Raw genomic sequence first — 13,870 nt, forward strand, 5'->3', positions numbered from 1 at the left:
CTGGAAACGACATCGTCTGAAACTGGAGTCGCTTCGTGACTCGGACACAAACACTTGTCCATTAGTAACGGTATAAAAACACGTAGAGATTTAACGAATATTAATTAATCAGTCACATGATAAACAGAACATCCCGATTATCTCATTCAGAACCTCCACAGGAAATCTGCTCATTCAACGTATTTATTGGAGACGCCAACTACAAACCTCCATTAAAATTCAGCTGATTTAAAGATCTCGTCCCAACAGGAAACAGTCCATTCAGATTCCCTCTAGAACCAGCTAATCTTCTGTCTCTTCTGTGCTGGTTTGGCTACAGCTGGAGATTAGCTTCGTTAGCTAAAGCTAAACTGTACAGGTGTTTAATAGTAAAACTCTTCACAACCACAATAATGTGGTGAAGTACATAAAGATGTCTGAGTGGTGAAGTGAGGCGCAGAGACGAACACAGGAGGAGGAGGAGGAGGAGGAGCAGGAAGAGTCTCCTCCTCGGGGATCTGACAGATTCACTCGTTCTTCCATCGTCTCCATGGCAACAGAATAATAATTAATCCACCTCTCCGTGTGTGTGATGCAAACTGGGACCATTCAGAGGTTCCTTTAGAAATCAGCTGATTTAACATTAGCAAGCTAGTTAACGTTAACTCTTCCTTTCTTCCTCTTCCCCCCCTCCTCCTCTCCTCCTCTTCCCCCCCTCCTCCTCCTCCTCTCTCCTCCTCCTCCCCCCCCCACCTACCACCCCCCCCCCCCCCCCCCCCCCCCCCCAGTGGTGACCCACTTTCAGGTGCTCGGTGGATTAAATCTCGGCTCTGCAGCTTCAAACACTCCAGATTTCTTCCCTCTTCTGTCTCTTTTCTTCTTCACCCTCTTATTCCTGTTTCCTCTCTTCTTTATCTCTTTCTGTCCTCCCGTTTTAACTGATGCTCTTCTCATCCTTCCTCCTCTCCAGGAGACTAGGAAGCCCTGCTCTAACACACTGCCCATACTTGGAAGTTCCTGGCTCTAACACTCAGTAATTCACTGTCCTCCACTCAGGAACTTGTTAATTAACAATAACCTGACTTTCATTTGTCCAACAGTCAGTGGACTCATGTCCCCACGTCCCCACAATGCTGCTGGGTAAACTGTGTGTGTGTGAAACACACACCTCTAACCACGTTCAGATTTAGACTGGGTGTGGCACACACACACACACACACACATACAGACACACACACAGACACACACACACACAGACACACACTGAAACACACACTCTGAAACACACACTCTGAAACACACACTCTGACTTCATCCTCTGGGACAAACTTTATAGATTCAGCTCTAAAACACTCTGAAGGGGGGAGGGGTTAGGGAGGGGCTGTGGGAGGGGCTGTGGGAGGGGTTAGGGAGGGGCTGTGGGAGGGGCTATGGGAGGGGTTAGGGAGGGGCTGTGGGAGGGGCTATGGGAGGGGTTAGGGAGGGGCTGTGGGAGGGGCTATGGGAGGTGAAGTCATCCCCAAGATGAGAGGATGAACAGCAGCGATAAACAAAGAAGAAAACCTGTCACAGCTTGAATGAACCACTCTCTACCAATTCATTCATCCAATCATTCATCCATTCATTCACTCATTCATTCACTCATTCATTCACTCATTCATTCATTCATTCATTCACTCATTCATTCATCCATTCACTCAGTCATTCATCCATTCATTCATTCATTCATTCACTCATTCATTCATCCATTCACTCAGTCATTCATCCATTCATTCACTCATTCATTCATCCATTCATGCCCCTTGTCTTGTCAAGCTGCTTGAAATGTGAATTTCTCATTGAGATGAATAAAATATCTGTACCATGTGTCATCCTCTGGAGACTGGAGGATGAATGAATGAATGAATGGATGAATGAATGTTCCTTCACTGGCTCATATAAAATGTTCTAAATCTGAATAAAAGACCATGTGGCTCAGGGTCCAGACCCCCCTACCTTCTTCAGTTGTCCAGTTCTGGTCCCTACGAAGACCACGGTGTGGTCCCCGTAGGTGTAGGCCGCCACGGCGCCCATGCCCTCGGTCCGGTCCACGTACAGGGGGCTTCCTTCGATCGCCATCAGGCCCCCGAGCGGCTGGTTCAGAACCTGACCACAGAAATCATCTCCGATCTGCTTCGGCTGTGGACAGACCAGGACAAGGACAGGGGACAGTCTGAGACCAGAGGCTTCATCAGGACCAGGACAAGGACAGGGGACAGTCTGAGACCAGAGGCTTCATCAGGACCAGGACAAGGACAGGGGACAGTCTGAGACCAGAGGCTTCATCAGGACCAGGACAAGGACAGGGGACAGTCTGAGACCAGAGGCTTCATCAGGACCAGGACAAGGACAGGGGACAGTCTGAGACCAGAGGCTTCGTCAGGACCAGGACAAGGACAGGGGACAGTCTGAGACCAGAGGCTTCATCAGGACCAGGACAAGGACAGGGGACAGTCTGAGACCAGAGGCTTCATCAGGACCAGGACAAGGACAGGGGACAGTCTGAGACCAGAGGCTTCATCAGGACCAGGACAAGGACAGGGGACAGTCTGAGACCAGAGGCTTCGTCAGGACCAGGACCATGTTTTCTCACCGTGTGAATGCAGGCCAGCTCCTTGTTGAGTAACCATGGTAACGTGAGGCGGCCCTCGCCACGGTAACAGGACCGGATCCTCTCCCTCATGGCCAGGTTGATGTTGTGGAGTGTGAACAGACACAAGACCGTCTCCCTCGGGGGGTTTGACCGATTCTTCTGACCCTGAAAACACAAAGTCCAGAATCAACCCCCACCCCAGACACCCAAGACCTCCGTTCACCTGAGAGAAGGAGACCAGGAACCACATGACCCAGAACCATGTGGACCAGGAACCACGTGGACTAGGAACCACATGGACCAGGAACCACGTGACCCTGGAACCACATGGACCAGGAACCATGTGACCCAGAACCATGTGGACCAGGAACCACGTGACCCTGGAACCATGTGACCCAGGAACCATGTGACCCTGGAACCACATGGACCAAAACCATGTGACCCAGGAACCATGTGACCCTGGGACCATGTGGACCAGAAACCATGTGACCCTGGAACCACATGGACCAGGAACCATGTGACCCTGGGACCACGTGGACCAGGAACCATGTGACCCTGGAACCACATGGACCAAAACCATGTGACCCAGGAACCATGTGATCCTTGGACCATGTGGACCAGGAACCATGTGACCCTGGGACCAAATGGACCAGGAACCACATGACCCTGGGACCATGTGGACCAGGAACCATGTGACACTGGAACCACATGGACCAAAACCATGTGACCCTGGGACCATGTGACCCTGGAACCACATGGACCAAAACCATGTGACCCAGGAACCATGTGACCCTGGGACCATGTGGACCAGAAACCATGTGACCCTGGAACCACGTGGACCAGGAACCATGTGACCCAGAAACCATGTGACCCTGGAACCACAAGGACCAGGAACCACATGACCCTGGAACCACATGGACCAGGAACCACGTGACCCTGGAACCACATGGACTAGGAACCATGTGACCCTGGAACCACATGGACCAAAACCATGTGACCCTGGGACCATGTGACCCTGGAACCACATGGACCAAAACCATGTGACCCAGGAACCATGTGATCCTTGGACCATGTGGACCAGGAACCATGTGACCCTGGGACCACATGGACCAGGAACCACATGATCCTGGGACCATGTGGACCAGGAACCACGTGACCCTGGGACCAAATGGACCAGGAACCACATGACCCTGGGACCATGTGGACCAGGAACCATGTGACACTGGAACCACATGGACCAAAACCATGTGACCCTGGGACCATGTGACCCTGGAACCACATGGACCAAAACCATGTGACCCAGGAACCATGTGACCCTGGGACCATGTGGACCAGAAACCATGTGACCCTGGAACCACGTGGACCAGGAACCATGTGACCCAGAAACCATGTGACCCTGGAACCACAAGGACCAGGAACCACATGACCCTGGAACCACATGGACCAGGAACCACGTGACCCTGGAACCACATGGACTAGGAACCATGTGACCCTGGAACCACATGGACCAAAACCATGTGACCCAGAAACCATGTGACCCTGGAACCACATGGACTAGGAACCATGTGACCCTGGGACCATGTGGACCAGGAACCATGTGACCCTGGAACCACATGGACCAGGAACCATGTGATCCTGGGACCATGTGGACCATCTAATCGTGACGAAGGACATCAAGGACCAGTCACCTGAGAGAAGACGACGAAGAGGATGTCGTCATCCTGGGACAGACCCAGAGCCTGGGCCAGGCGGCGGCCCGGTTTCTGTTTGTAGGCGGCCTGGACCAGCCGGTACTCCACGCCGTCCTTGGTGCAGCCCAGGGGGAACTCCACGTAGGAGTAGAACTCGGTGTCATTGGAGCACATCCTGACGATCTTGGAGGTGAAGAACTTCTCTCCGCCGGCGTCCATCTGGGTCAGCTGGGTGTCCAGCTGCAGCGTCAGGAAATAGACGTAGGACCGGCTGGAGAAGCCGTACACGTAGTAGATGTCGAAGGCCGGGTACAGGGACAACGTGTCCGACGGGATCTTGATCTGAGACGACACAAACTCGTCCTGGTAGGCCAGAGAGAACATGTCCATGCTCTCCTCGTCCGCCACCAGCTTCCTGCTCGACAACGTCGGGAAATATTCAGACTTCCCGTTGATGGCGGCGCCGATGAACAGACGACTGCTGCCCTTCACCGGCCTCTTCCTCCGGGGATCCGACATCCAGTCGTCCTCCCCCACCACCACACCTGCACAGACACACGGGTCAGGAACCAGGAACCACATGGACCAGGAAACACAGGAGCCATATGACCTCCCGCCCCTTCCCCGCCTACCTGCCATGGCGTCGGCCTCCCTGGATCCAGACATATAGTGACCCCGCCCCCTTCCCCGCCTACCTGCCATGCTGTCGGCCTCCCTGGATCCAGACAGGTAGTGACCCCGCCCCCTTCCCCGCCTACCTGCCATGCCGTCGGCCTCCCTGGATCCAGACAGGTAGTGACCCCGCCCACATCCCGCCCCCTTCCCCGCCTACCTGCCATCCCGTCGGCCTCCCTGGATCCAGACAGGTGGTGACCCCGCCCACATCCCGCCCCCTTCCCCGCCTACCTGCCATCCCGTCGGCCTCCCTGGATCCAGACAGGTGGTGACCCCGCCCACATCCCGCCCCTTTCCCCGCCCCCTTCCCCGCCCCCTTCCCCGCCTACCTGCCATGCCGTCGGCCTCCCTGGATCCAGACAGGTAGTGCTGCTTGCGGTGGTGCGGTTCTCCCAGCTTGAACAGATCCTCCAGGCGCAGAAACTGACAGACCCCCTGCCAGATGGAACCACACGCCACCACGCGGTTCCCAGAATAGTCCACCAGAAGCAGCTTGTTGACGTTGTCTGAAGACTCCAGGCTGAGGAGGGACGGGGGGACAGACACGTAGGACAGGTGAGACGGGTGAGACATGTGGACAGACAGGTGGGACGGGTGGAGGACATGTGGGCATGAGGACAGACCGGTGGGCGCAGGCCCTGACGCTGGGCGGGGGGTAACACGTGGAGTTGTCTTCGACGGGGCCCGTCATGTGACTCCTCAGCTCCGTCAGATTGGCCGAGAGCTTCAGGATTCGGTTGACGCCGCCGACGAAGACGTCCCCCGTCCTCCGGTGGACGGTCAGGTGGGTGAGGGAGGAGTCAAGGGACCGGTACACCACCTCCGAGGGGGAGGGAGGAGCAGAGAGGAGGGGGGAGGAGAGGAGGAGGAGGAAGAGGAGGAGGAGGACTGGAGAGGAAAGCATGGTGGACAGAGAGAGGAGGAGGAGGAGGAGGAGGAGGAGGAGGAGAGGAGGAGGAGCTGGATGCAGGTCCGATGGAGAGACAGCTTCACTGAGACATGGCTACAAAGAGACAAAGAGACATTTCCATCAGTCTGGACACTTCACCATCACAACCAACCACCTTCATCTGTACAGGAACTCTGCCAGGAACTACAGGTGAGTTACTCTGTCCCCAGGAACTAGAAATGAGTTACTCTGTCCCCAGGAACTAGAGATGAGTCACCTGATCTATCGATCTGATGCCGTAGAATATGACAACATCAGGATGAAAACAGAACAGCAGAAAAACAGGCAGCAAGTGGCTGAGAAACTGTCGGGACTCGAGGAACCAGAAGCTTCAATAAGACTCAAAATATTTATCTTCACCTTTAAATATGTAACAACGACCTTTAAAAAGTCTCTTCCTCCATCATTACTGACATCACAGCCACAGCATTTCACCATGATGTTTTCATGCAAACTCCATGAAATAAAAAGTGTAAACAATGTAGCTTCAGGCGAGAATCCTGACTGACTGAATCCATGACAATTCATTCATCCATTCTTCAGTTTTTATTTTTCAAAATTAACTTTTCTTTTTTTACACACACGTCAAACCCATTGATACTACAGATCCCAGACTGCATTGCAATAGCTGAAGTGGCATCAGGCCGCCCAGCGCCCCCTCCCAGCTTTATCTCATCTCATGGTTGCCTTGGAAACCGTTCATCGTACCGGTGGAGCAGCTTCTGAGGCTCCATGAGTCCAAACGTTACGAAAAAAGCTCCAACCAACAACATGTTAACAGAGATTCTCACACAAACACATATTAGCGTTGTATCAGCTCACACACAGACACACAGTCCATCAGCTGGTCGGGCGGGTTGTCCACAAACCCGAGGTTAGTGGTTCGATGATGTGCCTCAGGCCCAAGTGTCCTTGAGCCGGACCCTGAACCTCCCGTTGGTCCCAGAGTGTGAATGTGTCTGCGACTAAACGCGCTTTGAGAACCGAGAGGTAGAGAAACTCTAATAACAGCAGCATGTTATTAGCATGCTAACGCTAGGTTTTATTATTCTGGCATCAGTTCAAAGTGTCGATAAGAACAGCTCATACTGGATGAAGACGACTTCAGGAAACAACTGTGGACTGTTACTCTCACAGTTTTATTAAGAAAAACGTCGTATTCTGTGCTATGAATTCTTTACTATGGTTTGGAAAAAATCATATTTCTGTATGAATGGTTTCTGAATCTCGTCAAGGTATAAAACAAATACCGGTGCTGGTTGACCCGTACCTGCGTATCGCCATGCTAAATTAGCATTAGCACAATGTAAAAATATGGTTCAGAACTTCTTCTTCTTCTATGGTGTGAAATGGCGGCTGTCACCCGCCACCTACTGCCCCCTACTGTTAAGAAGTGTGACTCAATGACACTGCTGATTTTTTTTTCTGCCCTGACAAAGATCCTACGACCTACTGAAAACACGCCCCCGACCCACTGAAAACACGCCCCCGACCCACTGAAAACACGCCCACAACCCTACGACCCACTGAAAACACGCCCCCTACCCACTGAAAACACGCCTCCGACCCTACGACCCACTGAAAACACGCCCACAACCCTACGACCCACTGAAAACACGCCCCCTACACACTGAAAAAACGCCCCCTACACACTGAAAAAACGCCCCCGACCCACTGAAAACACGCCAACGACCCTACGACCCACTGAAAACACGCCAACGACCCTACGACCCACTGAAAACACGCCTACAACCCTACAACCCACTGAAAACACGCCTCCGACCCTACGACCCACTGAAAACACGCCTCCGACCCTACAACCCACTGAAAACACGCCAACGACCCTACGACCCACTGAAAACACGCCTCCGACCCTACGACCCACTGAAAACACGCCCCCTACCCACTGAAAAAACGCCCCCGACCCTACGACCCACTGAAAACACGCCCCCTACCCACTGAAAACACGCCTCCGACCCTACGACCCACTGAAAACACGCCCCCGACCCTACGACCCACTGAAAACAGCCTACAACGCTACAACCCACTGAAAACATGCCCACGACCCTACGACCCACTGAAACCACGCTTATGACCCTAAGATGCACTGAAAACACGCCCCCGACCCACTGAAAACATGCCCACAACCCTACGACCCACTGAAAACACGCCAACAACCCTACGACCCATTGAAAACACGCCTACAACCCCACGACCCACTGAAAACATGCCCACAACCCTCCGACCCACTGAAAACACGCCTACAACCCCACGACCCACTGAAAACATGCCCACAACCCTACAACCCACTGAAAACACGCCTACAACCCTACAACCCACTGAAAACACGTCCCTGACCCTACGACCCACTGAAAACACGCCTACAACCCCACGACCCACTGAAAACATGCCCACAACCCTACGACCCACTGAAAACACGCCTACAACCCTACAACCCACTGAAAACACGCCCACGACCCTACGACCCACTGAAAACACGCCTACAACCCTACGACCCACTGAAAACACGCCCACGACCCACTGAAAACATGCCCACAACCCTACGACCCACTGAAAACACGCCAACAACCCTACGACCCATTGAAAACACGCCTACAACCCCACGACCCACTGAAAACATGCCCACAACCCTACGACCCACTGAAAACACGCCTACAACCCTACAACCCACTGAAAACACGTCCCTGACCCTACGACCCACTGAAAACACGCCTACAACCCCACGACCCACTGAAAACATGCCCACAACCCTACGACCCACTGAAAACACGCCTACAACCCTACAACCCACTGAAAACACGCCCACGACCCTACGACCCACTGAAAACACGCCTACAACCCTACAACCCACTGAAAGCACGCCCACAACCCTACAACCCACTGAAAACACGCCCACAACCCTACGACCCACTGAAAACACGCTTACAACCCTACGACCCACTGAAAACACGCCCACAACCCTACGACCCACTGAAAAAAAGCCCACGACCCACTGAAAACATGCCTACAACCCTACGACCCACTGAAAACACGCCCACAACCCTACGACCCACTGAAAACACGCCTACAACCCTACGACCCACTGAAAACACGCCCACAACCCTACGACCCACTGAAAACACGCCCACAACCCTACGACCCACTGAAAACATGCCTACAACCCTACGACCCACTGAAACCACGCCTACAACCCTACGACCCACTGAAAACACGCCTACAACCCCACGACCCACTGAAAACATGCCCACAACCCTACAACCCACTGAAAACACGCCTACAACCGTACAACCCACTGAAAACAAGCCCACGACCCACTGAAAACACGCCTACAACCCTACAACCCACTGAAAACACGCCCCTGACCCTATGACCCACTGAAAACACGCCTACAACCCTACAACCCACTGAAAACACGCCCCTGACCCTATGACCCACTGGAAACATGCCTACAACCCTACGACCCACTGAAAACACGTCCCTGACCCTACGACCCACTGAAAACACGCCTACAACCCTACGACCCACTGAACACACGCCCACGACCCTACAACCCACTGAAAACACGCCTACAACACTACGACCCACTGAAAACACGGCCACGACCCTACGACCCACTGAAAACACGCCTACAACCCACTGAAAACACGCCCACGACCCTACGACTCACTGAAAACACGCCTACAATCCTACAACCCACTGAAAACACGCCCACGACCCTACGACCCACTGCAAACACGCCCCCGACCCTGAGAACACGCCTCAAACCCTACAACCCACTGAAAACACGCCTTCAACGCTACAACCCGCTGAAAACCAGCCTACAACCCTACAACCCACTGAAAACACGCCCACAACCCTACGACCCACTGAAAACACGCACACAACCCTACGACCCCACTGAAAACACACCCATGACCCACTGAAAGCACGCCTACAACCTACGACCCACTGAAAACACGCCCACCCCTACGACCCACTGAAAACACACCCAGACCCACTAAAACACGCCTACAACCCCATGACCCACTGAAAACACGCCTACAACCTTACGACCCACTGAAAACACGCCCACAAACCTACGACCCACTGAAAACACGCCTAGAACCCTAGGACCCACTGAAAACACGCCCAGAACCCTACGACCCACTGCAAACACGCCCCCGACCCACTGAGAACACGCCTACAACCCTACAACCCACTGAAAACACGCCCACGACCCTACGACCCACTGAAAACACTCCCCCGACCCTACAACCCACTGAAAACACGCCCACGACCCTACAACCCACTGAAAACACATCTACAACCCTACGACCCACTGAAAACACGCCTACAACCCACTGAAAACACGCCTACGACCCTACGACTCACTGAAAACACGCATACAACCCTACGACCCACTGAAAACACGCCCACGACCCTACGACCCACTGAAAACACGCCCCCGACCCACTGAAAACACGCCCCCGACCCTACGACCCAATGAAAACACGCCTCTGACCGTAAGACTCACTGAAAACACGCCTACAACCCACTGAAAACACATCTACAACCCTACGACCCACTGAAAACACGCCTACAACCCACTGAAAACACATCTACAACCCTACGACCCACTGAAAACACGCCTACGACCCTACGACCCACTGAAAACACGCCTACCCACTGAAAACACGCCTACAACCCTACGACCCACTGAAAACACACCTATAACCCTACAACCCACTGAAAACACGCCTACAAGCCTACGACCCACTGAAAACACGCCTACAACCCTACGACCCACTGAAAACACACCTATAACCCTACAACCCTACAAACCACTGAAAACACGCCTACAACCCTACAACCCACTGAAAACACGCCCACGACCCTACAACCCACTGAAAACAATCCTACAACCCACTGAAAACACGCCTACAACACTACGACCCACTGAAAACACGCCTACAACACTACAACCCACTGAAAACATGCCCACAACCCTACGACCCACTGAAAACACGCCTACAACCCCACGACCCACTGAAAACATGCCCACAACCCTACAACCCACTGAAAACACGCCTACAACCCTACAACCCACTGAAAACACGTCCCTGACCCTACGACCCACTGAAAACACGCCTACAACCCCACGACCCACTGAAAACATGCCCACAACCCTACGACCCACTGAAAACACGCCTACAACCCTACAACCCACTGAAAACACGCCCACGACCCTACGACCCACTGAAAACACGCCTACAACCCTACGACCCACTGAAAACACGCCCACGACCCACTGAAAACACGCCTACAACCCTACGACCCACTGAAAACACGCCAACAACCCTACGACCCATTGAAAACACGCCTACAACCCCACGACCCACTGAAAACATGCCCACAACCCTACGACCCACTGAAAACACGCCTACAACCCCACGACCCACTGAAAACATGCCCACAACCCTACGACCCACTGAAAACACGCCTACAACCCTACAACCCACTGAAAACACGTCCACGACCCTACGACCCACTGAAAACACGCCCACGACCCACTGAAAACATGCCCACAACCCTACGACCCACTGAAAACACGCCTACAACCCTACAACCCACTGAAAACACGCCCACGACCCTACGACCCACTGAAAACACGCCTACAACCCTACAACCCACTGAAAACACGCCCACAACCCTACAACCCACTGAAAACACGCCCACAACCCTACGACCCACTGAAAACACGCTTACAACCCTACGACCCACTGAAAACACGCCCACAACCCTACGACCCACTGAAAACAAGCCCACGACCCACTGAAAACATGCCTACAACCCTACGACCCACTGAAAACACGCCCACAACCCTACGACCCACTGAAAACACGCCTACAACCCTACGACCCACTGAAAACACGCCCACAACCCTACGACCCACTGAAAACACGCCACAACCCTACGACCCACTGAAAACACGCCTACAACCCTACGACCCACTGAAACCACGCCTACAACCCTACGACCCACTGAAAACACGCCTACAACCCCACGCCCACTGAAAACATGCCCACAACCCTACAACCCACTGAAAACACGCCTACAACCGTACAACCCACTGAAAACAAGCCCACGACCCACTGAAAACACGCCTACAACCCTACAACCCACTGAAAACACGCCCCTGACCCTATGACCCACTGAAAACACGCCTACAACCCTACAACCCACTGAAAACACGCCCACGACCCTATGACCCACTGGAAACATACCTACAACCCTACGACCCACTGAAAACACGTCCCTGACCCTACGACCCACTGAAAACACGCCTACAACCCTACGACCCACTGAACACACGCCCACGACCCTACAACCCACTGAAAACACGCCTACAACACTACGACCCACTGAAAACACGGCCACGACCCTACGACCCACTGAAAACACGCCTACAACCCACTGAAAACACGCCCACGACCCTACGACTCACTGAAAACACGCCTACAATCCTACAACCCACTGAAAACACGCCCACGACCCTACGACCCACTGCAAACACGCCCCCGACCCACTGAGAACACGCCTCAAACCCTACAACCCACTGAAAACACGCCTTCAACGCTACAACCCGCTGAAAACCAGCCTACAACCCTACAACCCACTGAAAACACGCCCACAACCCTACGACCCACTGAAAACACGCACACAACCCTACGACCCACTGAAAACACACCCATGACCCACTGAAAGCACGCCTACAACCTTACGACCCACTGAAAACACGCCCACAACCCTACGACCCACTGAAAACACACCCATGACCCACTAAAACACGCCTACAACCCCATGACCCACTGAAAACACGCCTACAACCTTACGACCCACTGAAAACACGCCCACAAACCTACGACCCACTGAAAACACGCCTAGAACCCTAGGACCCACTGAAAACACGCCCAGAACCCTACGACCCACTGCAAACACGCCCCCGACCCACTGAGAACACGCCTACAACCCTACAACCCACTGAAAACACGCCCACGACCCTACGACCCACTGAAAACACGCCCCCGACCCTACGACCCACTGAAAACACGCCCACGACCCTACAACCCACTGAAAACACATCTACAACCCTACGACCCACTGAAAACACGCCTACAACCCACTGAAAACACGCCTACGACCCTACGACTCACTGAAAACACGCATACAACCCTACGACCCACTGAAAACACGCCCACGACCCTACGACCCACTGAAAACACGCCCCCGACCCACTGAAAACACGCCCCCGACCCTACGACCCAATGAAAACACGCCTCTGACCGTAAGACTCACTGAAAACACGCCTACAACCCACTGAAAACACATCTACAACCCTACGACCCACTGAAAACACGCCTACAACCCACTGAAAACACATCTACAACCCTACGACCCACTGAAAACACGCCTACGACCCTACGACTCACTGAAAACACGCCTACAACTCTACAACCCACTGAAAACACGCCTACAACCCTACGACCCACTGAAAACACACCTATAACCCTACAACCCACTGAAAACACGCCTACAAGCCTACGACCCACTGAAAACACGCCTACAACCCTACGACCCACTGAAAACACACCTATAACCCTACAACCCTACAAACCACTGAAAACACGCCTACAACCCTACAACCCACTGAAAACACGCCCACGACCCTACAACCCACTGAAAACAATCCTACAACCCACTGAAAACACGCCTACAACACTACGACCCACTGAAAACACGCCTACAACACTACAACCCACTGAAAACACGCCCACGTCCCTATGACTCACTGAAAACACGCCTACAACCCCACGACCCACTGAAAACACGCCCACGACCCTACGACCCACTGAAAACCAGCCTACAACCCTACAACTCACTGAA

The 13,870-nt window shown here is 53.4% G+C and overlaps 1 protein-coding gene across 2 annotated transcripts in view; it reads right to left on the reverse strand.

The window, feature by feature from the left end:
* Positions 1 to 13,870, reverse strand: part of plxna3 (plexin A3) — a 56,545-nt gene that overhangs the window by 37,204 nt on the left and 5,471 nt on the right. Inside the window, exons 2-6 of one of the 2 annotated variants that reach the window (XM_047585595.1) lie at positions 5,601 to 5,980; positions 5,307 to 5,497; positions 4,300 to 4,847; positions 2,612 to 2,776; positions 1,975 to 2,157 (exon numbers count right to left, since the gene is read on the reverse strand). In XM_047585595.1, the coding sequence (XP_047441551.1) occupies positions 1,975 to 2,157; positions 2,612 to 2,776; positions 4,300 to 4,847; positions 5,307 to 5,497; positions 5,601 to 5,881 (1,368 nt within the window). In that variant the 5' untranslated portion in view covers positions 5,882 to 5,980. Of the gene's footprint in view, positions 1 to 1,974; positions 2,158 to 2,611; positions 2,777 to 4,299; positions 4,848 to 5,060; positions 5,092 to 5,306; positions 5,498 to 5,600; positions 5,981 to 13,870 lie in introns of those variants that run through there. The other variant, XM_047585602.1, reaches the window with a different exon arrangement.

This window comes from Mugil cephalus, chromosome 1, assembly GCF_022458985.1.
Source record: "Mugil cephalus isolate CIBA_MC_2020 chromosome 1, CIBA_Mcephalus_1.1, whole genome shotgun sequence".
Lineage (NCBI taxonomy): Eukaryota > Metazoa > Chordata > Actinopteri > Mugiliformes > Mugilidae > Mugil > Mugil cephalus.